Source organism: Berghia stephanieae, chromosome 6 (genome assembly GCF_034508935.2).
Source record: "Berghia stephanieae isolate SIO BIC M18660-M18661 chromosome 6, UCSD_Bste_1.3, whole genome shotgun sequence".
Lineage (NCBI taxonomy): Eukaryota > Metazoa > Mollusca > Gastropoda > Nudibranchia > Aeolidiidae > Berghia > Berghia stephanieae.
Genome location: NC_088365.1, coordinates 19,167,359 through 19,193,689, shown reverse-complemented (window position 1 = coordinate 19,193,689; position 26,331 = coordinate 19,167,359). Strand labels below are relative to the sequence as shown.

General features: G+C 34.6%; 1 protein-coding gene across 10 annotated transcripts in view; it reads left to right on the top strand.

The window, feature by feature from the left end:
* The window catches only part of LOC144974618 (DDB1- and CUL4-associated factor 1-like), a 58,207-nt gene that overhangs the window by 5,796 nt on the left and 26,080 nt on the right, over positions 1-26,331 (top strand). For all 10 annotated transcript variants that reach the window (XM_078917667.1, XM_078917666.1, XM_078917661.1 and 7 more), the window contains exons 4-22: positions 1,378-1,451; positions 3,168-3,290; positions 4,313-4,450; positions 6,563-6,809; positions 7,409-7,504; positions 8,165-8,307; positions 9,174-9,275; positions 10,525-10,683; positions 15,240-15,280; positions 16,342-16,480; positions 17,608-17,817; positions 18,812-18,981; positions 19,344-19,463; positions 20,313-20,415; positions 20,717-20,827; positions 22,156-22,227; positions 22,842-22,923; positions 24,116-24,255; positions 24,570-24,651. In XM_078917667.1, coding sequence (XP_078773793.1) covers positions 1,378-1,451; positions 3,168-3,290; positions 4,313-4,450; positions 6,563-6,809; positions 7,409-7,504; positions 8,165-8,307; positions 9,174-9,275; positions 10,525-10,683; positions 15,240-15,280; positions 16,342-16,480; positions 17,608-17,817; positions 18,812-18,981; positions 19,344-19,463; positions 20,313-20,415; positions 20,717-20,827; positions 22,156-22,227; positions 22,842-22,923; positions 24,116-24,255; positions 24,570-24,651 — 2,352 coding nt within the window. The remainder of the gene's footprint in view (positions 1-1,377; positions 1,452-3,167; positions 3,291-4,312; positions 4,451-6,562; positions 6,810-7,408; positions 7,505-8,164; positions 8,308-9,173; positions 9,276-10,524; positions 10,684-15,239; positions 15,281-16,341; positions 16,481-17,607; positions 17,818-18,811; positions 18,982-19,343; positions 19,464-20,312; positions 20,416-20,716; positions 20,828-22,155; positions 22,228-22,841; positions 22,924-24,115; positions 24,256-24,569; positions 24,652-26,331) is intronic.

The following is a 26,331-nucleotide window of genomic DNA, read 5'->3' as shown; positions in this document are numbered from 1 at the left end:
ACATGCTTTCTGTAATGAGTTTAACTTGGTTTTGTCCTGGCCCTGGCCGGATACCCTAACTGGGAGGGAAACAGTCAATTGTATAGTTGAGTTTTGGGAGGTGATATTTTTAGCCTTGGAAATATGCCGTATGAGCTATGCACCGTATTATTCTTTTACATATCTTGTATGATTTGTAAACATTTGAGTTTATTCCTTTCGTGGGGACCTGTGCCCGTGTCAGGATTAGACTTTTAGGTGATTCCAAACTAAGTAATTTGTAGTGTGCTCTTGGAATCTACCTTTGTTTCCTATTTGAACCAATTCCCCTTTGTCTTACCTTTTCTTGGGTGCTTTAATTGTAATTCTAGAGCTTTTTACTATCCCAATTTCTTCCTTTTTACTGGCGCTGATATGACCATAATGTGTTGCAAGAGCCGTAAAACCCTTAAAAACAAACAAGCATAATTTTAGCTTGAAAGGTTTTTTAAGGGGGGGGGGGGGGGGGGGGGGGAGCGACACTAAAGGGTCATTTTTTTTAATTTGATGAAATATCCTAAACTTCTATGCACAATCATAATGTATTTGTTTGGGAAGGATGATTGCATATAATTTTTTTCAAAAAGTCAAAGGCTTTTTTGTTTATCAAGCGATTGCCATAATATTTTGGCCAGAGGTAGAAAAAAAAGGAAAATAGAGACTCTAGAAGCCCGATTTTTAATTTTCTGATTAGAAACTTTAAAAATTAAGTTCAAAGTTATTACTCGATTATTCCCCTTGAAAAAAGTTACATAATTTCAAATTACTCATATTTTTTTTCTTTTTTTTAAAAATCCGGCTCCTAGAGGACCTGCGTATTTGTATGACACTCATTTGTAGAATGTTTGAAGAAGATTGGTTGGAAACTGAGGGGGGAGATAGGTTTTTAGTGACGAAAATTGCAGTTTTGAGGAAAACGCATTTAAAAGTCAAAGTAAACGAGTTTAGGGATAAAATTTCCTCTCGCTCTCTGATTAAATTGTGACCACATGACATTATTGAGAACAAAGTGATTGGTTGTTGAAGATAGAGGAGAGTTTTTACTTTTCATTGATATGTTTTTGTCTTTACTTAGTTATAAAGACTATTTGACATTCTTTCATGAAATCAGTCCACTGAAACTAAAAATGGGCAGGATTTAACCATACTATGGGTCACAAAATATGTTATTTTGAATTGAAAAAAAACTGAAGATGAAGTTCTCATGCCATTTTTTATGCAGACAAATGGTCATATGACAACATCTCACCAAAATCTAATTTTAGCAAACTGGGTCAAAATTCATCATTTTTAATGTCGTTCTCCCCCTTAAAGAAAAAGATAAATTGACATTTAACCATACTGCCTTGTTTTATCCAGGACGCCAATTGCCTACCTGCGGATTGGGACAGATGATGAAGTGCACTTTCAAAAATGAAGATTTTATGAACACTGTAAGTAGTTTGATTTTAGTTCAAATTGTATTTAAAATAAGATTTTAATGCTCTTAATTTTAACTTTAAAAATTGGATTCTCATGTATCAATGATAATGTTTTATTCTGTATTAAAAAACAGAACAAAATCATATTGATATGGAGCAGAACATATTATTTTGGAATTTGTGAGCATAAAAGAGAAAATATGGATTTCTATTTCAAATATTTATTTATTGTCGGCATTAAAAAAATGTTTCATAAATAATTTAGTCAGGTTAATAGAAGCCTTTGACCGACATAGGTTTTAACACTTAGTGCATAAAAATACATAGTTATACATTTTCGCTTAAAAACATTCCCTCATCAAGATTCTATTCATGACACACAAAGAAAAGTAACATAATATATATTATATATGGATTCGATTAAGCCTGTCGATTCCATGATATCAATCAGTTTATAATAATTTTAGTACATATTTGTGTTCCTTTGGATCCTCATTTTTTAACTTTGATGTCCATATTAATGATTGTATAACTGAAGCTAATTACATGTTAGGAATGATACAGACGGTTTAGTCAATTATATTTTAGTATTTTCACTTTCTTTTTAAAAAATCTTTTCTTGAGTCCTGGAATAGTGTTTGGGCCCCAATATAAGTAGGATAGTAAATTAGTCTTGAAACAATTCAAATATGAGCAACAAATGCTTCATGGCTTTGAATATGATATATGATGAGCATCGAGCATTCCTTGATCTTTCACGTCTCTATTACAAAAGGGGTAGGGAAATTTAACACAGCTCTACAAGATCATTCACAATATAAACCACTTAAGTCCTTCCATTTTCATACATATTCCACACATCAGATATCAGAGGCGACAAGTTTAAAAAAAGATAAAATAAAAAATAAATAATATATATATATATATATATATATATATATATATATATATATATATATATATATAAAGATTTCTAACCAAAATTAGATATAATCTGTTTATTATAAGCATAGCGAAAATATGGAATAGTCTCTGTTTAAAAATCAAAAAATGAAACTGTTTATGGTCATGGATGCCAGAGAGCGAATTTTTTTCTGAGATTCATGCATGATTGATTAATTTATTATTATATAATATTTGTGCAATTTTGATTTAAATATGAAAAGTTTTCAATACCTTCAGTTGTCCAGAATTGTTAGTTTTGACTTTACATTGTTTATAGCTGTGTTTTCATTACTATTTACGATTTGTAAAATAGTTTGTAAGTGTGCCATAATGTAGTTATGTGCTACTGTATAAGAAAAAAAAAATGAGCTTTTATATAGCGCACTATCCACTAAATGTGCTGAAATCGCTTTACAAGGAGTCCCTGGCCAACAGCAACATTTAAGATTTAGGACGGGTCATGACGCCTGTTAGGCGATATTATAATTTTTTCGGACAGAGACAACGTTGTTAACAGCCAGGTACTCATTTTACATCTGAGTGCGGTGAGAGAATGTGAATAAAGAGCCTTCTCCAAGGACTCAACTATGCACCGAGCGAGGCTCGGACCCAGGACCTTCCGATCCGAAAGCGAGTGTCATACCACAAGACCACATAGCCGCATTTAAAGGACAAGTCCTATATTCGGCCTTAAATGAAATACGGTACGGTAGTACAAGTGCATCGCTGTTGTTTTGAGATTTGTTTAATTGAAGTACCACATTTTCATTATTTCTTTTTTAGATTGTGGGCAACTATGTCCTTCAAGGATCCTACCACAATGGAGGCACTCTATTCACAGCTGCCTGCCGAGTCCTCCTGGTTCTCTTGCCTGGTCTTGAGGCCAGTGTACCATTCAGAGAAATGGTAAGTATTGACTTAATGTAGACAGGTAAAAAACTTACCATTGGGCCTTTTTGAAAAAGTGTGAAAGATCCGGTAGTTAGCTGAATATCTGTGATTGTCAAATGTTTAAAATGGGAAAAAAGAAATGGCAGTCCTTTGGAGTGAGTTTATCCTGGTTTCTGTTGAGATGAATGGACAATTACACTTACCTGCTACCCTTTGGATAGCACACTAATCAGTTGCAAAGTACTTTCTGCCCGGTCTAACAACTACTCTTTTACTGCTCGGTGGATAGAGATTTTAGAAAAAATAACTGCACCTGGGGCTGACATTAGTGTCTTTGATTGTTAGCTAACTCCTCTGCATCCTTAGTTATTTTATATTAAATGTAAATAATTTTGAAATCTTATTTTACCTTGATCAAAAAGCTGAACCCCTTTTTCACACTTTGGACATTTTGTTGCGGCTAGGCCTAGATTTATACCAGTTTTTCTTTTGAGATAGAACCTGATATATTGATAAAGAACATTTAAAACAAAACATTTTAAAAATACATTTAGAGATATCCTAGCAAATTCTATTTCCTGGCCCCTGTCTTTGAACCACTGCATACATACTGAATTTTTCGTAATTTTACGAATTTTAGACACATTTCATGGCCAAATACGAAATTTAATGGAACATTACGAATTTTTAATAACTACTACTACTACTACTACTACTACTACTACTACTACTACTACTACTACTACTACTACTACTACTACTACTACTACTACTACTACTACTACTACTACTACTACTACTATTACTACTACTATAATAATGATGATAATAATAATAATAATGATAATATTGTGGTTGTTCATACACAATTTCAGAAATTACGAATTTCCTTGTCAAGTTACTAAAAATTGACATTAAAATGACTAAATTTGAAGTTTTCAATTTGGCAAGTCTGCTACTGGATGGATTCCACTAGTTTATCGTAATCAAATGAAATTTTGATTCGTGTCTCACAAATAATTTCTTCTTATTCTTAGGAAGGAGTTGTGGAGCGACTTTACTACTGGTCTGAGTTTGCCCAAGAACCTCTCAAGTCTTATTCTACTGGACTCCTAGGAGGAGCCATGGAACTCAATGATATGGCTGTTAAATTCAGGGATCAAAATGTTCACATGGTAAATAATAGATATATGCAAAGAAACTTCAATAAACATTTAAACGTAACCAATATATTTTATGTGAGATAGACAATTCAAATGAAAGTTATAATTAACAAAGGATCAAAACCAAGAATAATGGTTTAGTGAATATTTATCTGAAGTCAATTTCTGCTTGATCTCGATTTGGTCAATTCAAACATGATTATATGCATCCGAACTTAATTTTACTTTTAATAGTAGAGAACAGTGTAATCAAAGGTGTTATGCATTGTGCAATTTAAACGAAAACAGATTAATTAAAATGTTCATTTATATTGATATCGCACATTTCCATGGTTCAACAAGGATTTATTTATTCACCCTGCTGGCCATATCAAACCTAATTTCCATTAATTGTACAAGTTGCATGTTACGCATTTCTTTTGTACCAGAACTCCCACAGTATCTGTCACATCCTTAACTCTTTCCCCAAAGGCCTGTTTTCCTCCCAAAAACAAACGTCCGTTTTGATTCCATTTTGGTCTACACCCTTCCTTCCAATAAATTTGTTACTTAATTCATTATTATACAATGGATTTCTAAGTGTTATATTGTTAATCAAAAAGGTGATGTTGAAGAATAAGATTAAATTATTTTTGTTTATATATTTTAGTATGTTATTCTATTGTTTAATTTAATTTAGTTCATAATATTGTCAATAATGATAATAAACATTTATACTGTCTGCACACCTGCTCTCAATGGAGAGAGGGATTCGAGGCCAATATATAAAAAAATAAATCCAACTTACTAGATTCCACGTCATCTTATAATCCATGATAATTTGTTAATGTATTTATCCAGTTTAGATGGAAAGTTTATCAATTTGATTTAAGAAAGCAAAATTTGTCAAACACTGAAAAATTACCTCTGACGCTGATATAACCTTAATGTGTTTCAAGCGCCGTAAAACCCTTAAAAACAATAAAAACGAAAACAAAAATTACCTCATACGTTTCTTTTTGTTCATTACTACTTGTAATTGAGTTTTGATGCATTCTGTTCCTGTTTCTAACCTCCTTTAGGGGGAGGAGAGGAAGCTTTTAACTAAATTTATTTCATTCATACTGAAGCCCTTTCGAAAGACAATGCTGAGAACAGAGTAACTGGATGGGTGACAATAATTGTTGCAAAACTCATGTTTTGAAATATTGTCACAGATCTTGTCATAGATAATGCTCAATATCCCATTTCATGCCTTGTTTGATAAAACAAGATATTGCACTACTCACTAATCGATGTGACATTTATATTTTATGTGCGGCTATGTGGTCTAGTGGTATGACACTCGCTTTTGGATTGGAAGATCCTGGGTTCGAGCCTCTCTCAGCACTTAGTTGAGTCCTTGGAAAAGACTCTTTACTCACATTCTCTCACTGTACTAAGGTGTAAAATGAGTACCTGGCCGTCAACAGCGATGTCTTTTATCCGAAAAATTGTAATATCGCCTAACAGGCGGCATGTTCCGTCCTACATGTTAAATGTTGCTGTTGACCAGGGACCCCTTGTAAAGCCCTTTGAGCACATTTAGTGGATATTACTTACTTGCTTACTTACTTACTTAGGCCGCCCCTTGGGGCGCCCAACATGAGCCACACGTCTTCGCCATTCTGTCCTGTCCTCCATAAGTGTACGCAGCTCCCGGGTGTTGTTCGCTCAGGTGGTTCCCATAGAACAAGACTGCTTGCAATCTCCTCCTTGTGTCTCCAGCAGTGCCCCGCAAGTCTCAGTCTTCTCTTTTGAATCTTCAAGGTCACTGGGGGGAGGTCACTGTAGAGCTCTTCAGTTATGTGCTCTTTCCAGCTTACATTATAGTGGATATTGCACTATATATATTATATATTATATATATATATATATATATATATATATATATATATATATATATATATATATATATAATTTTTAAAAAAAAAGCTCAATTTTTTATGCATGCTGGTATTTGTTGCAGAAATAAACGGCAATGAAAACAGAAAAAGAAAAAAGAAATATACAATATTAGAATAATTGCTTTGTAAGGCTTTGCTTTACCGATTCCAAAATTTTGTTTAATTGCAGCTACTTGCTTTTTTCATTATACCCACTCAGATACCCATCATGTTGGCCAGACTTCATGAACTTATGAAAGAGGAAAAGGCTGAACGCGCGACGGCTGAGCAAGAAAGTACATCTAAAACTGAAGTAAAAGCAGATGTGGTGGAAGGGAAGGGAGATGATGATGGTGGTGGAGGAGGAGGAGGTGGAGAAGAAGAAACGGACATCTCTGGGGGTGGCAAGTCACCTCGATATTTTGCTGGAATTGGGAAAGACAGTTCATCAGCCTCATCATCCAAAAGTAATTTGTTTTATTATTTGGCACTTCTGATAGGGTCTTCTATTTCTCATTAGCTCCCTCTGCTGTCCCTTTCGGATTTGTTTCTGTCCTTATTCTGGATTTAAGTTAAGATATATTTCCAAGGTGAGGCCTTCAGAAAGACAGATATGGAGAAGTAAGTTTTTCTGTGCCATGTAATGTAAATGTTGCTGCTCGAAGCTCGAAGAAATAAATAATAATGTGAAGTTGAATGTAAGCTTCAATTTAATTAAAAAAACAGATCAAATGAACTTTTCGGGTTTCCCCTTTATCAACAAAGCAGGATGAATGAAACACCACAGATGTGATGTTTTAATTGAATGTTTTAGTAAAAGTTAAAAGTAATAAACAATACGTAAACAGCATTGCTACAGGTTCTACTAAACAGCTTGCTGACTGCCTGCTTTTGCCATTTCTGATATAAGCTTTTCTTTAATCAATTACCGTTCAACATAGGCATAAGGCAAGTTCTGATGATACCAATAAAACTAATGTGCAAACGCATTTGCCAAGTTTTTCTGCTGAGGCTTTTTGTCTGCAGCTTTTTGAAAATTAATTTGTATTTTCACCCTTTTTCTCAGACAAAGAGGATGCCAGAGGAGACTACAGTAAGGCAGCTTTCAAGCGGTCTCTTTCGCCAGGCCACAGTTCCCAGGCATTCAAAAGGACAAAGAGCGGTAAGATGGGAGATACTTACTTACTTATTCTTCATTGAGCCATTGGGCTTATAAGGTATCTACCAAGGGCTTCATTTCTGTCTGTTGGCTGCATGGACACTGATGTTATTCCAGCCTCTGTTGTTAGGCCAGCCTCTTTATCCATGGACTTTCTCTAGAAGGGAGATAATCAAATAAAAATAAGTCCTCGTGGTCCTTCAGAGATAAATAAAACACAAAACGGAGCCAGATTTTATTCTGGTTTCTGTGGTGGTAAACAGACAGCAACAATCTTTGGATAGGATGCAGAGTACTTTTCACCATAATATAATAGACCCAGCTACTCATTCACTGCTGGAAGAACAGAAGCTCAGAAGAAAATGTGACTGCATCCAAGACCCTTTGCTTGTGACTCAGATGCTCTACCAACTGAGCTACTGTGGCTCCTTGTTGTTTTAGTAGATACTGCTAAAATTAAATTTGTATTCCACAAGAGTGATTGAGATCTGAAGGTATCTGAAATGTATTTCGAAGGTGTCTGACTCTCTATGTGAATGTAAGAGGTGATTTAGAAAAAAACCCCAGAGCTGCTTCTGCAAATACACGTAACATGTACTCTTCATCAGACTTGTAAGAACATTGTAATGTAAGAGTTAATTTGTTCATTCCGATCCTCCACAGACTTTGATCCAGAACATAGTAACAGTAGTTGGGCAGAGATGAGACCTCTTGTGATAGGCACTTATTCTCTCCACCCTCTGACAACTGCAATGAAACAGCGGCTCATTCTTCAATTTCTTGCCCCTTTAGGAGACTATCACGAGGTCAGTTGTAGTCAGATTGGTATCACCATCTCTTTGGTATTTTACATTTTGTGGACACTCTTTGCCCTTGACCTCGCATGAACTTGAAAAACGATATGAAAGAGGGCCAGAAAAACAGAAATCTGAGATCAGAATGTGATTGGGATAATATGTTAAGCGAAGGCAATATGACACAAATATTTTTACAGCATTAGCTTCTGGTAGGTCGAATAAAATAAAAAAAAAGGTCCCGATCTTTGACATTTTTTTAGCCTTTAGAATTTTAGAGGTTTATTACTAAAAATATTTGATTTATGAATATTTTTCTGGTGATAAACTGATAATAGCAGGTAACTCCCAAAAACTTTACATTAATTTGTGTGCCAGTATGGTATTATGTTTTTTCATGCATCTTACAAAATTATTCATGTTTTAAAAAATTCTTTTAAAGATTTCAATAAAACTTTTCGTAGTTGTTAAAATATGAACGCTTGTATTTACATTTATTTTTTCATTGGTACAGTAAAAAAATTTTTTTTCTTCTTTCTTTTTGTCCACCTGACATATCAGATTGACAGAATTGTATACCACAAATTTTGCTTTAGGGTTTCTCAGTTTTGTGTTTTCCTCTAAAATTAAAGTCATTACATCAAGCGAATATTGGTGATTTTGGAAAAGTTAAATAGAATTAAGTTATGGTGTTTTCTCCTCATAAATTACATAAACTTGATTGCATTGTATCCTGAATTTTAATTTTGTAATTACCTTATATGGCTTTGTCAGGCTACCACACACACAGAAACACACACACACTCGCTCACAAATACACACTTAAATAAATTTATTTATCTATTTATTCTCTCTCAACTAAAAATTTATGATTCTAGTTACTGGGTCCCATCCTGGAGTATGAAGCTATGAATCTGATATTCTACTATATCGATCTGAATGAGAATAAAGACATTAGACTGGCTTTTGATGCACTCAGAGTAAGACAAATCTTTTACATTTTGAAATTAAACTGAATGAAAATGTTGATCGATAGATATCTTTTGTACATTCTTTTAACTACAATGGTTAGTCTCTTTCTTTTAAAGTTGCAATATGTTTTCTATTGTTTTGACAACGCAAATGACATTAATCATATGTAAAATGTGAATTAATTTTTAAAAAAATAAATATTGTAGCTGTTAAAGAGAACCAGACATAGAATTTATACAGGAAAATGTCAGCTGGGCTTTTATTATTAATTGAGCTTTTATATAGCGTAATATCCACTAAACATGCTCAAAGTGCTTTACAAGAGCCAACAGCAACAATTAACATTTAGGACGGGATATGACGCCTGTTAGGAGATATTACAATTTTTTCGGACAGAGACAACGTTGTTAATGGCCAGATACTCATTTTACACCTGAGTACAGTGAGAGAATGTGAGTAAAGAGTCTTTTCCAAGCTCAACTATGCGCCGAGCGAGGCTCGAACCCAGGACCTTCCAATCTGAAAGTGAGTGTCATACCACTAGACCACGTAGCCGCACATTAGAAGTTATCATTTGGACCATTTGAATTTCATTAGATCTGCAATATATTCAATAAGTCGATGACAAATGAATTAAAGATTCCATTCATTAAGCGCTTAGAGGTCTGATGTCTCTGAATTACAGCGCCATAAGCGGGTGGTTGGATGGGAGCATCACCCTTGAATCATATACCTATGATGTTCGCATGGGTGTACGATCCGATAGTGATGTCGTTTCTTCTTCTCTTTACTAGCCTATCCTGCTTCTTTGGTTTGTGATTGTATTTTTGACAGGGGATATATTTTTTTTCTGTAAATCTTCTGCCTGTTTGTTCTTGGTTATTTATAATTTAGCTTATGATATCTTTAGGTTATGATTTTGATTTACATTTGTACTATTTTTGTTAGATTGCTTGTTTTTTTGTTTCAGCGGTCTCTCATATAACCTCAATTGTGTTGGAAGAGACCTAAAGCAACAAACAAACAAAAAAAACAGCGCCATAAAATAATTTTTCATCATTATATGTGTTTTCTATCATCAGACAAAATATTGAAGAAAATATTTTTTTTTTTATAATCATGAGATTAGTTGAATATTGTAGCCATACAATATTTACATTCTAGTCTTTTTAAAAAATTGTGATTAATTTGCTAAGTGATGTATAGAGAATCCCACAATAAATGTATATTTAACATTATTGCCTCCATTCTCACCAGTTTCTAGCAGTGATTCTCTGCCACAAGAAGTTTGCTTCGGAGTTCATAGCTCACCAAGGTATTCAGAGATTGTTGGATATCCACAGACCGTCCATTGCAGCCACGGGTGTGTCTCTCTGTTTCTATTACATCACGTACTTTGAGGATGCTACAGACAGGGTGAGGCTACATAGATAAAATGGCAAAACGAGGGGTTTCTATCAGGGATGTAAATCTTTCAGAATTTTTCTGAATTCAGAATATTTCAATTCATAAGAAAAAAAATGAAAATAAAAAGAATATAAATAGATCAAATTGATAAAACAAAATATTTTAACAAAAACGTATTATTAAATACTACTGTAATATAATATGGTGCATATAGGCCCAGGCATGACAAGCACTTTCTGTGTGCACTGAAACACTCCACTTGCTGTTTGGTGCGGAAGAGGTTATTTTCACTACAAACGTGATAACGTTATTTCCAGGCCATGAATTCAGACAGAAAATTTCTGACTGATTCTGAACTACATAGCAGTAATAGAGGTTTTTCAGAAAAAAAAATTCTGAATTTTTGTTCGGTAAATAGCCACTTTGGCTACATATCGAACATAATGTATAAATACCACTACCGGATGTTTTGTTTTCCTTTTTCGCAAATCAATGGATGCTTGTTGAAGTGTGGCGGAATTTGTGAATTTCTTCTTGGTTGAAACCCGAAGCTAAGTTGATATTTTTAGCAAATCTATTTTGTTACTGTCGCATGTGTTTGTTTTAAATTTATGTTACATTGATTTCTCTGGTTTTGGATTCGTAATTCTGATACTTAGATAAGATTCTAGAAAATTCTAGGACGATCCAATCACGTTGTTTTGTTTGGGTCTTAGTAAGAGAGTGAACTTACAGAATCAATCACAATCAGTCAATCAGATCTCGGCATCGGGTGATTTTTAAACTGAGAATCCTCAATCTTTATTTTAGATTCACCACTTTTCTTCACTTTAGTTCTTTGTAGTTATAAATTTAGACAGGCGTTTTTGAAAATGGCATCAACAAAGGTGACTGAATCAAAATCAAAACATCGATTTGTTGATAGACAATCTCCTATTGATGTTATAGATGTAACATCAACAAACAAATTTAGATGGGAATGGTTATCCCTTAAAGACAATCTGGGGGATTTCTTTTCAAGTTACATCAGAAAGATAGAGAAGGATGGGTTTGCATGGTGTTGCCTTTGTAAATCTGAGATTAAATATAGTGGAGGTGGTGTTCGATGCCTAAAAGTTCACTCTAAAAGTAAATCACACGAACGTAACAGAGCCATAGATATTTCAAATCAAAGACTCCCAGCAGCCATGCAAGCTACCAGAGACAAAATAGATGGAACATTTTCATCTTCTAGTTTGACAACATTGCCTCTCCCATATGGAGCAGCTCCTAATTTAGATAGTTTAGGACTTGCTAGGGAAGACTCCACTGTGCCTACTGGCCCCAGGCCAGTTTCACAAAAGGATAGAATTACTCACCAGGAGGCTTTCCTGTGTTCTTTTATGGCCGAGCATACTCTACCTCTTTCCATGGCACCTCACCTTATTCAATTTGCACAGGAATTAGCAAAAGATCAAAAATCATTAGCTCAAATGCACATGGAGAGACAAACAGCCACTTACAAGCTCCGCTATGGCTTATCTGAACTGGAGCATGACCGCCTGGTCAAAGTCTTGCAAAATAGCCCCTTTTCACTTAATATTGATGAATCAACTTCTAAGGGGTCAAAAAAGAGAGTTCTTAATGTTTTAGTTTGTTACTATTGTAATCATTTGAAGAAAAGTGTTTGTGATTTATATGCTAGCATTGAAATGACAATTGTAAATGCAGAGACAGTGTTTGAGGCTGTTAGGAACCAGTTTTTAAAAGATCAGATACCTTTTACAAATTTGATTTCAGTGCTTTCTGACTCAGCTGCTTATATGAGGGGCTCATTAAATGGCTTTCAGACTAGATTAAAGGAAGTTGCACCTCACATCATTGATATTGATGGAGATGTTTGTCACCACATTCACAATGCTGTGAAGAAATTCACATCAATTCTTGATAGTAAGGGGATGCTTATCAGGCTCTTGGATGATTTATTTGGTGACTTTGATTATAGTTCAGATATACGAGATGACTTGAAGGAAATTTGTAGACTGATGGAGTTGCCAGAGCACACTCCCATTCAGAGAGCTGGACATAGATGGATGTCAATTTATGATGCCTCAGTTAGATTCTTAGAGATAAAAGATGCCCTTACAATTTTTTATTCAGTTTGGCTCACTGTAGAAGAAAAGAAAGAACAACAACAAAAAATATCTGCTCTTCTTAGACATGTAAAGAAAGACTCTAAGACTAGGATAATGCTCATTTTACACAGACTTAAAAACAAAAAACTTACACCAGCAGGTAGGGAGAGAAAAAGGAGGATAGTTTGCAAACTCTTTATGAAATCAAAAGAAAGTTTATTACTAGTTAATACCATTGTCAGCATTCTTCCTCTCTTTGAGAGTTTCATTCTTACCTTTGAAAAGAAAGAGCCAATGGTGCATCGACTTTTTGATGAGGCTGTGTTAGTTTTTAAGACTTTTTTGACTTGCTTCTTGACTCATGAATATGTAAATGAGTTTAGTAGGGACATCAGCAAAATCAGCATTGATTGTGATAAGATACATCCTTTGAAAAGAATTTATGTAGGTGATGCTACTCAGAAGATTTTAATTGACATGGATAGTCAGGAAGCAAATGCATTCAGGAAAACAGTGCTGTCAGCTTTCAAAGAGACAGGGAAATATCTTAAGTTCAAGCTTCCCATTACCAATAAAAACCTAGCTCTCCTTTCAACAATTGATCCAGAATTATGTGGTCATAGCAGGGCTTCATTAGGCTTACAAGATATTTATGATTTATTGCCAACCATAGTCAAACCTGAGGATAAAGATACATTTTCTACAGCAGCTTCCACCCTCCAAAGTGATACCAAATTTATTTCATCAATAAAAGAGAAGAAATTAGATAGGTGGTGGACAGAGGTGATATCAAACCCCCAATATGAAATACTAGGTCCGGTAATAAGAGCTTGTCTTTCTATCTTCACAGGGCCTAGAGTAGAATCATCTTTCAGTGTAATGAATAATATAATCACAGGCACAACAAACAGATTAGATGTAGGGACTTATGAAGCCATCCACAAGATTAAATACAAATTCCTTAAATGTGAAAAGAGCTGTGTAGAGTATTTCCATAGAGAAGATCCTGTACATAGTCCTGTCGATTCAGCCCTTTGCTACTACATGCAAACAGCTGGAAAGAGAATGAAGACTAAACATGAAAAGCCAGCAAAGGCAAAGGTTTCAAAAATTAAAAAAGTATCAGTCCATCAAAGAGCAGATGAAGTAAGGATAGCAATAGAGCAAAATAAGCCCACTGGTCCATTATCTAAAACAGAAGAAAAAGAAATTTCAATGCCTTCTTTGAAAAGGAAATTTGTTGATACTGATGTTTGTAGTAGTAGTAGTAGTAGTTGTGATAGTAGTAGGCCTACTTGTAGTGGTGGTAGCAGTGATAAAAGTATCATAATTAAACAACCATCCAAGAAGATGAAATCAGGTGATGATCTTAGATCTTTCTTTAAAGGAAAGTAGAAATCTCCACTTCATCAATAGGTCTTAGTTTTATGCAGTATACATATTATCATAGTGATAAATTGGCTACACATACTCTACTAGTTAAAATTAGCTTTTTACAAATACATCTGTAGTTTCAATTTTTTTAAAAGGAGTGTGCGAGTTGGTTTCAGAATTTTTTTTTATTTGCCATTTACATCCCTGGTTTCTATATGATACCGCAATTGGGAGTGGCTTTTCTATCTATTTGAGTCATTAACAAAAAAAAGAGATTCACAAAGTATTGCTTTTCCTAAAAATGTAAAAATGTAGGTGAAATCTGGATTAAAAATTTTATTTTAAAAAAATTGAGCTTTATATAGCGCAATATCCACTAAATGTGCTCAAAGCGCTTTACAAGGGGTCCCTGGTCAACAGCAACATTTAACATGTAGGACGGGACATGACGCCTGTTTGGTGATATTACAATTTTTCTGACAAAGACAACGCTGTTAATGGCCAGGTATTCATTTTACACAAGAGTACGGTGAGAGAATGTGAGTAAAGAGCCTTTTCCAAGGACTCAACTATGTGCCGAGCGTGAGGCTCGAACCCAGGACCTTCCGATCCGAAAGCGAGTGTCATCCCACTAGACCACATAGCCACACATACATAGAGTGAGTTAAAAACGTAGCATGGTTTTTATGAATATATAGAAGAGAAAGTCTTAACTAAACAATCTGACAACTCTAACCATGACAAAAATCAAACAACCGGTGATGCCCACAGCATTTTACTTTTTATTAGAATATGAGGGAAGCTAAATTCTACACTCGAAAAATAATGCAAGTCTTTAGAAAATAGGCAATTTTAGTGTTCCCCTTTTATTGCTAAGTAACTTGACCTTACGTTTAATTGAAAAATTAAAAAAAAATTTAATAATTGATTATCATTCTGTTTTGTTTTGCTTTATAGTATGTTATCATTTTTAAACAAAACTTTTGTCATTATTTTACTGGTATAATAATTTCTGCAACAAACCCAACACTTTCTCCGTTTTTCTTTGAGTATATATGTTATTTTTTTATTTTTCAGTTGTGCTTACTCCCAAAATCTGTTTTGTCCAATCTTGTCATGTAAGTAGCTTTCTCATCTGTTTTTGATGCTCTTTTAGTATTTCATATTTTTTTAAAACCAAAGATTTATTTTAAATGAAAGTATGTTTCACAATATATATAGATAAATGAAATACAAAAACTTTTAAAAATAAGATTGTTTAGTCATTGTTTATAGTATAGATCATATCGATCATGTCTTCATATTGACTATGTGCATAGCCAGAGTCAGAACGAAAAAAAAAGAAAAAAAGAAAAGAGCACATGTAATTGATGCAACCCCATTCAAGGAACAGGGACAAAAACTATGGATGGTCCCACTAAGTGAAACAAATTAACTCTTGAGAATTGATATGCTCATTTGTGCAAGGCATTTTCACAGTCTCATCACAATGCTTCATTTGTTCCACCAGTTGGAGATACAGTACAAGTCTCCTGTTAGTTGCCTTTTGTACATTATTGGCAATTGCCAATTGTCAGATACCCATTCACACCTGAGTTGAGGTGACTGTTTTGTTAATGTAATTTCTAAGAACAATGCTGGGCCAGAGTTTAGTAATCATTGTCACCTTTCAAGTCACTGACCAAGCTCAACATCACCTGACAAACCCCAATACTCTTGATACGGATGCTCCTGTGTTAAGGGTATTAGACAATCTTAATGTGATGTTTGTACGCTTGGATCTTATTCGTCCGCTCTTCCCCCATATGTATGTATGTATGTATGTATGTATGTATGTATGTATGTATGTATGTATGTATGTATGTATATATGTAGGCATGCATGTACAATGGTATGCTGGTTTGTATGTATGTATGTATGTATGTATGTATGTATGTATGAATGTATGTACGCATGTACGCTCATTTCTTTTGTATACATGTGTAGAAACAATGTGCAAGTGTGTATGTTCGTGTACGGCTGTATCTGTATTTGTAAATGTGTTGATGTTCATACCATGAACCAAACTGAGCCTTGTTTACCTCACATGAATTGCCTTTAATTTGGACAATAAAGATTATTATTATTATTATTATTATTATTATTATTATTATTATTATTATTATATGCAACCTTCCAGATACAATCTATGGTTAATGGAGTGTTCCCACGAGTCCAGCAGGTGCCATGCTTGTCTATTCTTCACCCAGACCTTTGCCTACAAGACCATACTGGAAATGTTTGATGATAGGGATGGTCTGAGGAGACTGGTCAATGTGGTCGGTGTTTCATCTTGATGTCGCTTATCATCTCCAGATGCTCTTTCTGATATGCTTGAGCTTTGAGCTTTTTTTTATACAGCGCAATATCCACTAAATGTGTTCAAAGTGCTTTACACAGGGTCCCTGGCCAACAGCAACATTTAACATTTAGGACGGGACATGACGCCTGTTAGGCGGTTACAATTTTTTTCGGACAGAGACAATGCTGTTAACGGCCAGGTACTCATTTTACACCTGAGTACGGCGAGAGAATGTGAGTAAAGAGTCTTTTCCAAGGACTCAACTATGCGCCGAGCGAGGCTCGAACCTAGGACCTTCCGATATGAAAGCGATATGCTGCTGTGTGGTCTAGTGGTATGACTCTCGTCTTTAGATTGGAAGGTTCCAGGTTTATGACCCGCTCTGAGCGGCTCATAGTTGAGTCCTTGGAAAATGCTCTTTACTCACATTCTCTCACTGTCCTCGGGTGTAAAATGGCTCCCTGACATTGTCTATGTCTGAAAAAAATTGTAATATCACCTAACAGGCAGCATGTATTGTCCTACATATTAAGTGTTGCTGTTAGTAAGGGACCCCTTGTAAAGCACTTTGAGCATCTGTAGTGGATATTGCACTAGATATTAGATCTATCCAACTTTTTTTTTTCTTTTCTTTTTTGTTGCTTTAAAAATTTTTTGTGTAACATTCTCCTGTTGCCTGTTACAAGTGGCATTAAATTTCTAAACCTTGGTAATGAAAAAATCACTCTTTGTTACTTTCCTCTACACCCAAATCAAAACAAAAACAAAAAACAAAACAAACAGAACAACCAATAACAAAAATAAACACACCAAAAGGACCCACAAAAAACAAAACTCACAACACAAAGCATTTATCCTCATAAATTTTTTACTTTCCTTCCCACGTCATTCTTTCTGAAATAAAGTACGGAGAGGAATGAAATGAAGTATGGAGAGGAATGAAATGAAGTATGGAGAGGAATGAAATGAAGTAGGGAGAGGAATGAAATGAAGTAGGGAGAAGAATGAAATTAAGTATGGAGAAGAATGAAATGAAGTATGAAGAGGAATGAAATGAAGTATGGAGAGGAATGCCATTCATAACATTTGTATTTTCTGACCCAGCTGAGTAGACTGACTATCTTGAGGACTGAAGAACGGACAAATCCATCAGATGATGAGCTGCATCAAATGAGACAAGCTGCCCGCTTGGTGTGTGAGGCGATAAGAAAGTACTTTGAGGTACACACTCTGCTAAAATCCGAGGAGCTGAGATGCCTTCAACACCATGGTGAGGAGAGCAGTGTGTCCAACATGCAAAATTTTCATGCAAAAGTAAGTTTTACTGTTTTCTATTATCTTTTGAAAGTTGAGGAAACTGAGGTCACTGTATATCAAAATGATTAATTGCTTATAGATTTGTTCAACCAGGGTTCTTTACTGGCTATGTAGCCAGAGTGGGATATTAGGCAAAGACACCGTCAGGCAAAGACACCATCAGAATGTTAGAAGATTAAACCAATTAGTGAAAACCACCCTCCCCAATCCATCCTCTATTGACGTTAGATTGCGAATCATTTGTAATACTGTTAGTATGAATTGTATCACTTATTGGAGTTATTATTAAGGACATTGCAATCAGAGATGAGTACGCTCACGTCTTACATCGCTTAATGACAACACATCTGATAGATGTGAGACAGTTTGTCCAGGTGTCAAAAAAAATTAAGGTTCTCTTGTAAAGTGGTCTTTATGAATTTTTTGATAACACACAATTATGATAAAGGATTTTATTGTATTTATTGAGGATTTTTACATCAAATTTTGATTCATATTGTCAATATTTACAAGAAATTTTTATTAATGTTCTGTTATTCTATCACACATCCAATAAAAGATATGGGGTTAATAGGCAAAGAGGCAGGATATTAGAGGGATGTGTTTAATATTAAAAATTCTGTTTCACTAGAGTAGCAAATACGTGAAGAGTTGCTATTACAAGTTAGGTTATTAGACGGTACCATAGTATATCAATTTATTTCTTGTGAGTCGTTATGTTAGCAATTTGTAAACATTTGAGAATCTCCTTTATGGAGGGGATCCTACGCTTTTTGTTTGGGTGTGACGTAATGATTTGTCTTGCATTACTCGCCTGTCTCCCTTGTCTTACGTTTAGTCAAGATTAAAATACCATTTTTACCATCCCATCATCCTTTCACTAGCAATCGCAGGACCTGAAAATGCTGCAACTGCTGTTAACTTTCAAATGCAAAAAGACAACTTTTCAGCATATAATTGAGAACTGTTTATGAATTTTCTTTTTCTTCAGTCTTTGAAGAGTGCCAAGATGACAATGGATGAAAACCTGGACATGTTATTGGAGGGCTTACCCCCCAAAGCCAGCTGGGCTCCAGAGGTCTACATCAATCGTTTGGGTGGTCTTAACCTTCTCTGTCAACTCATTGCCATGTCCCCCGAATGGGACTCCTTCCAAGGAAAGTGAGTAGTTCACTATAGATAGTTCGAAGATGACGTCACTCAGGTCTTTGTTATTGTTTTTGCCATCCGCGTTTATGAGTAATGCTCACTGAACTGTATTAACCCGACTATAAACGTTCATGCATACACACAGTTTTGTGTGTTGGTCCGTTATGGCAATGTTATGAGCTTCTTAGCCAAGCGCATACTATCTATACTTTATACTTTAATTTTGTTTATCTTGTAGAACATGAAATGAATATAAATAGATATAAGTTAAAGAACAATTTTATATATCACACTCCATAGTTTATGACAGTTATTATATATAACGCTGAGAAATTCTTCTCATTAGATTATATTGCCTTTTTCTTATTTTGCAGGACAGATACGATTGTACATGCCTTAGACGCACTGGCCATGTGTTCTGTTTCTCACAGAACTCTTCTACTTTTATGCCGTAATGTCACTTTGCCTGACAATGTCATCAGTCCCATTATGAGGTAAGATTAATCAATTTTCACTGCGGTTAAAATTATTTAACTGTAAATTTTTTTTAATGACTGAAAGTAAGACACCGGGACAATAGAAGTTGGCAAAATCAAATAATGCTCAACCACATGTTACCTGTCTTAACCATGGCACTGTCATACTAGTACTTAAGGTTTTGTGGGCACCCTAAGTCACAATTTTTGTTTTCATAACTTAAATGAAATGAGAGTTCAATAACCTGTCCAAATTTATAATTAAAGATCTTAAATGTAAGTTGAATGTAAACGTCTTTTATTTTATCATCACATTATCATTCTCTCTCACTATATCCACTTTTATGTCAGCTTTAGATTCATATTCATCAAGTTTTCTTTTTCAATTTTTCATTTTGGAATGTTAAATCACGGAAAAATTCTTAAATTTTCACAAGAAAAGATAAAAGTTGTCCATTAGAGTGATCAGTTCTGTCAGACTTTATCCCAGTTTTTGTAACTTAAAATTGAAGACATTTTGTTTTATGATTTCTAAAGATAATGCTAGTTTATTGTAGAATACCTCTGCTAGATCGGATATTAGACCTAGAACACGATTACGACTAAGTGAAAATGTAGCTTAGAGAAAATGTAATAGAGAATCAAACCAGTCTAATTTAATGTGACAATTAACGGTTTGTTGATTGAATTATAAGGCCTTGTTATGTTTTGAAAAATCATTTTTTTAAAAATGTATCAAAGGGCCCATCAATATTGGTCCTTTCACACGGGGCTGGAATATGGTTCTTTTATGATCATACTTACTTGTGATATATCTCCACTATTTTGTAGATCAACACGTTTTATTATATAACATTTTATCCTCAGTGTCATTGTTGGCCTGGTGGAGGGTGAAATAATCAATGAGTCATCGATACAGATAGCTGCTTTAAGAGTTTTATGTAACTGTGTCTGTGGACCTGTTGAGAGGGTAGGTGAATTTCATATTTTATCTAGACTTTATCCACGAGTCTTGATTTGAAAGTATGAATTTGAATCAGTCCTCCTATTTATTTAATGATATTCATATGTGCTCTTTCCACTTGCCATTTTGTCAAAAAACAACTTTATCGATTGTTGCTAAATGTTTTAAACTTTTATTTATCCTCAAGCTACCCCTCAATTCCTTTGATCAAATAATTTTCAAACCCCATATAACCGAATAAAATTATATATTTTATATTTTTATTAATTTTGTTTCTGTATTAACCTCTATAGTTTATTCCTTTCAGTTTGGCCAGGGCATGAATCGATACCACACTCCAGGCAGTAAGAAGAAAGGTGGAGATGATGACTTTCTGTCTACAATGTGGAACTGTGTCAGGACAAACAATGGAATCATGGTACGCTACTTTCATTAACATATACCGAGGGACAAATGTATTGTTAGAAATTTGTAACTTAAAAATTTTTTTAACAGAATTTAAAGATTCAAAGCCCTGTAAAATATTCAAACTTTAGGCTTTCCAAATAGAACAACTTAAAGAATAATGCTTACATCCAAATACAAAATTTCTCATAAGGAAAAAAGGTACTCCAAAATAGAAAAGAAGCCCCTCAAAATTGTGCATTAATTATAGAATTTTTGAGGAAGCATTTGGTTAAATCAACATTTGAAAATGAATGTAATGCCATGCATTCTTTGGAAGTTTTTTCAAATCATGTTCTCACAGAGTGTTTGATATAAATTTAAATAAAATGACCATGGCATGTTACTGGGTGGGGATCCTGACCTCCCATAGTGGGCAGGGAGGTACGTGCTGTGTCTTCTATCCCCCCATACCCATTTTCCAATTGTTTCCTGTCGCTGTCTTGGAATGAGATTACTTGGTTTTGTCCTGACCCTGCCCGGAGTTCCTTGGCTGGGAGGGAAACAGTCGAATGTATAGTTATAGTTTTGGGAGATGATATTTTTTTCCTTGTAAATCATCTCTCTGTTATGCATTGTATTATGCTTGGTTTACATATTATATTGTATGATTTGTAAGCATTTGAGTGTATTCCTCTTAGTTCGGACCTGTGCTTGTGTCTGGATGAGACTTTTAGGTGATCTCAAACTAAGTACTTTGGCTGTGTGCTCTTGGAATCTACATCTGTTCCCTATTTGAACCAATTCCCCTTTGTCTCACCTTTTCTTTTGTGCTTTAATTGTAATTCTAGAACTTTTTACTATCCCATTTTCTTCCTTTTTACTGGTGCTGATATGACCTTAATGTGTTGCAAGCGCCGTAAAACCCTTCAAAACATAAAAAACATAAAAAACATGGCATGTTACAGAAAGACCCAAATTGGCAACATGGGAAGATACATGGAAATGTCATTCAGTCCAAGTAAATTTTCTGTGCTGCAAATGATGGGCTGGCATTAGATAGCAAAAACGCCAAATACCTTCACAATCAAACCTTGGAAGATGTTTCCAACTGAAATAAGGTGGATTACCAACTCCAATACACAAACTGCCTGTTCTGTTTAGATAATTGGGATCTTGAAAAAGAGGTCAGAGTCGCTTTTCCTTTTCACAATTACCAGTGTAAGGAGAAAGAGGAGGAAAGACAGAGGCAATGCGGTGACAACAAATGTTACACATTTTGAGGTGGGTGTTTTATTCATTAGCAATTAGTAAATTCTATTTATTACCCACAGGACATTGTGTGACTTTTTTTTTTTTAAGGTTCTCCTGAAGTTGTTGAGTGTAAAGGCTCCTATTATAGAAGCGGACAAAATCAGAACTTTGGCTTGTAAAGTAAGTGATTTGAAATAATTCGTATCATATTTGTTAAATCAGTAAAATATGTGTGTAATGTGTATTAACCATTGTAATTGTCCATGTATATGCTGCACTGCATTATATTGGTTTGTATTTTTATTATGATTATATCCACTCTTTATATTTTTTAGGCTTCCCTTTTATTTCCTATGGGTGGTTGGTTGGACTACCATCTCCGGTGGTCAGGGGAGGGTATACCATCTCTTCTATTTCCCCAAATCTGCTAGTTTCTTTCATGTGGCTCTCTGTCCCTTGTTCTTGAATGAAGTTTTGCATAGGCAAACACACTAATGATCAAATCAGATTTATAAGACAAGACAGAATGTGTTATAACGTTGAATTAATGAGAATTAAGATCTGTTGATAAACTCAATCAACTTTATTACAACTCGATAACAAGACAGACTTCGTTAGTCAGAAGTCAACATGAACACCCCACAGAAGAAGTAAAACTCTTCCCCCATGGAACATGTAAGAATACTATAATTAATGTGTGAAACATCCATACATCAAAACTAGAAACAATGTTATTACATAATGGTTGCTAGGTTCAAACTTGAAAACATGTTCTTGGTCATCTCCCTTTTCAGGCCCTGGCTGGGATGGCAAGATCAGAGACCATACGTCAGATTATTGGAAAACGACCTCCTCTTAACAATGGACAACTACAGTGTAAGAAGACTTTTCAAGGTTCATTACCTCTCTAAGCATTCAACATATTTTTTAATTTAAGGCTCAGCATCAAAAGTCATAAATTATTGAGAAAAAAAAAAATTATGCCTTTTGCGCCACGAAATCATAAGATATTGTCGCCTAGGCATTCCACGAAGGAATATAGATAACTCATCAAACAAGATGTCTGATGTCAACAGGAATCACCCATGTTGTCCAAGTGAGCAAATTGGGGGTAAATAATCTTGCTCAAGGAAAAAAACGAAAGTGCCTGAAGCGGGGCTCGAACCCGGGTCATTCAGATCATAGTGCAATGCCTTAACCACTCGGCCACTTCGCCCACTTCAAATTATTGAATTATGAACTGAAAATGTCAGCTAAGTATAAAAGAGTCCCTTCAGCGCCAACCATACAGATACAGAAATGTGTTCGAAAAAGTGCCAGATAAAGCAAGAAAATAAAAGAAAAAAAAACATATTTAAAAAATCGAATCTTCCTTGACTAGGGATTGAACCCCATACCTCCTGATTACCGGTCAGATGTGCTACCATTACATCACAGAGGTTACTCGCCTATATTCTTCACAAGGATACCTGTTTTCCTATACCGTACAATGACACATTGTTGTAAACAGGGGATAAATGTTTATGTAGACAGTGTATACGGTCATTAATCCCATTTTAATACTTATTAAAAACTCTTCACAAAAATTTAAACAGTTAAGTTTCTTTTACTTTATTGATAAATTGAGTTAAATAATTTCAGTACAGGAAGTACAATAAATCAATACTATTAATGGACTTAACAATTAAAATGCAGGCAGAAGAATAAATCATGAAAGTTCTAGAGACCTGATTTTTAATTTTATTTTTTTCAATTAATTTAATTATTTTTGACTTGATTTTGGCAATGAAAATTGTTTCATAAAACCCCCTCTTTAAACAGTTTGCATACTTTTAAGGTCACTATTTAAAGCACAATATAATTAGATGTGTGGGATAGAAAGGACATTTCCTTTTAACATTTAGAAAGCTTCAACTTCGTAATTAATTTTGAGAGATGAGTGTTAGAGATGATATTTTTCCCTATCTCTTTGAAAATAAAAGATTATTTTACAGTTTCCAATGAAACACCTAAGAATGTTAAATTGTTAAAAACTAGTAAACTCTAATATACCTTCCCCCTTAACTAGCTTTGATAAAGGAGCCAGTACTTGCTGATAAGCGCACCATCCACCTCCTGTTCTGTAAATATGCGTCATCATTGTTGGAGAAGATAGCGGGAAAAGATACCAATGTGTTTGGAGCCACAACTCTTGAGGAAATAAGGAGGGTAAGTTTAATTACTTTTTAAAAACTTTTCATGTGCCATATTTTGATTACTCCAACATGGTCCTTATTCCTGTTGTTGATAGGACTCAAAACGTTGAACTCCTAAGAGTAGAAATGATACGGTAAGAAATTAATTTTTAACTTTAAAACAAATACACATGTATAGTGCATTTCTCAGGTTTAACCTTGCTCAATGTGCTTTACATTACGATAGATGGAACAAAATTGATGTCAATCAAAACTTTGTTATCGTTTTTACACAGCTATTTTGATGAACCCAGAAAAGTTGTCTTATCTCTTGTCTCTTCATTTCAGGCTGGAGTTGTAGCCCAGACAAAGATTGTCTATCAAGACAGAGAATTGCTTCAATTGATCCATGAACACTTAAAATCTAAAGGTAATTATTTATTATTCAAGGTTTGTACTTCTCATCAAATAGATTTTAGTTTTAATTTTAAGGATCTCAGAATATGTTTTTAAACATATTTTGGTAATTGACAATTCTCCTGATATTGCAAGTGTTTTTAAATGAAGCTTCTGAAAATTTAGAGATTAAAGATGGAATAAAAACTAAAACTGTAGTGGTTGGAATTCGAACTCTTCAGTGATCAACAGCCTTGCTATCCCTTTTATTTGTACATATCATTTGCATGGCTTTGTGTTCTTGTTCTGGAATGCAACCATTGGGTTTCACTTTAGCCCTGTCCAGAGCCTTTTGTTGAAGGGGAGTCGGACAGATTTTTTTGGTGGGAGTTGTCATTTTTTTCTTTATAAATCATCTCTACATTATCTTTTTTTCCCCATTTTTTGTTTCATTGATATAAAGTTTCTCATGTAACCATTTCAATGTTTACCTTTTGGTGATGATCCTGTTGTGATGTCTTACTAGGAGCAAGGATATATTGCTCTTACTTTTAATCTCTTTTGAACTAGTCACCTTCTTATTTTTTTCCCTGGGTGGGGATCCTGACCTCCCATAGCGGGCAGGGAGGTACATACTGTGTCTTCTATCCCCTTTTTTCTATTTTCCAACATGCTTTCTGTCTTTGTCTTGGAATGAGATTACTTGGCCCTGTTCGGAGTCCTGGCTGGGAGGGAAACAGTCGAATGCATAGTTATTGTTTTGGGAGATGATATTTTTTTCCTTGTAAATCATCTCTCTGTTATGTATCATTATATTATTTTTAATGTATAATGTAAGCATTTGAGTGTATTCCTCTTTGTTGGATTTTGTGCTTGCGGATGAGACTTATAGGTGATCTCAAACTAAGTACATTGGTGGTATGCTCTTGGAATCTACATCTGATCCCTATTTGTTCTTAGTTCCCCTTTTGTCTTACTTTTTCTTGGGTGCTTTAATTGTAATTCCAGAACTTTTTACTATCCCATTTTCTTCCTTTTTACTGGCGCTGATATAACCTAAATGTGTTGCAAGCACCGTAAAACCCTTAAAAACAAAAACAATATTTTTTTCCCAGCCGCTTCTTCGCTGGATCTTAAATTTTTGAGTTATCTGTTTTCTTTCATCTCAAGGACTCTGAAATGACCAAAGAGTATCACAAGCACAGTAAAACCCCTAAAAACAAACTAATGAAAATTAAACTGATTGATCAAGCAAGGCAAGCTGGTGAAATTCCACTCCCATATTTTTCTGGATAATTATGACACCATATTTTAATGTTAATTATTCACACACAGTTCACACAATCACAATTATTGGATTACAATCCATTTTGATGAAAACATCATTATTTTAACAATCTATTATGTTCTTAAGAGTCAAGATTACAGTATCAATTTTGTTGTTGTTGCAAAACTGAAATAGAATAATTCTCTTTTAAAAATTGCTCAATCGTGGTGATGGTGAAGTTTAATTCAGACACCTCCTTCCACTATGTGGCATGCCCAGTTTTGAGAGACGTGAATTAAATACGTTCACAAATGCACAAGAGCAGATAAAAGGCTGGAAAAGCCTACATAAATCTGGACTTATATCATATCATATCATGACTGGATAGTTACAGAATCAGCATGGATTTCATCCTAGGTGTTATTATGGACAATGCTTTTCGAGCTA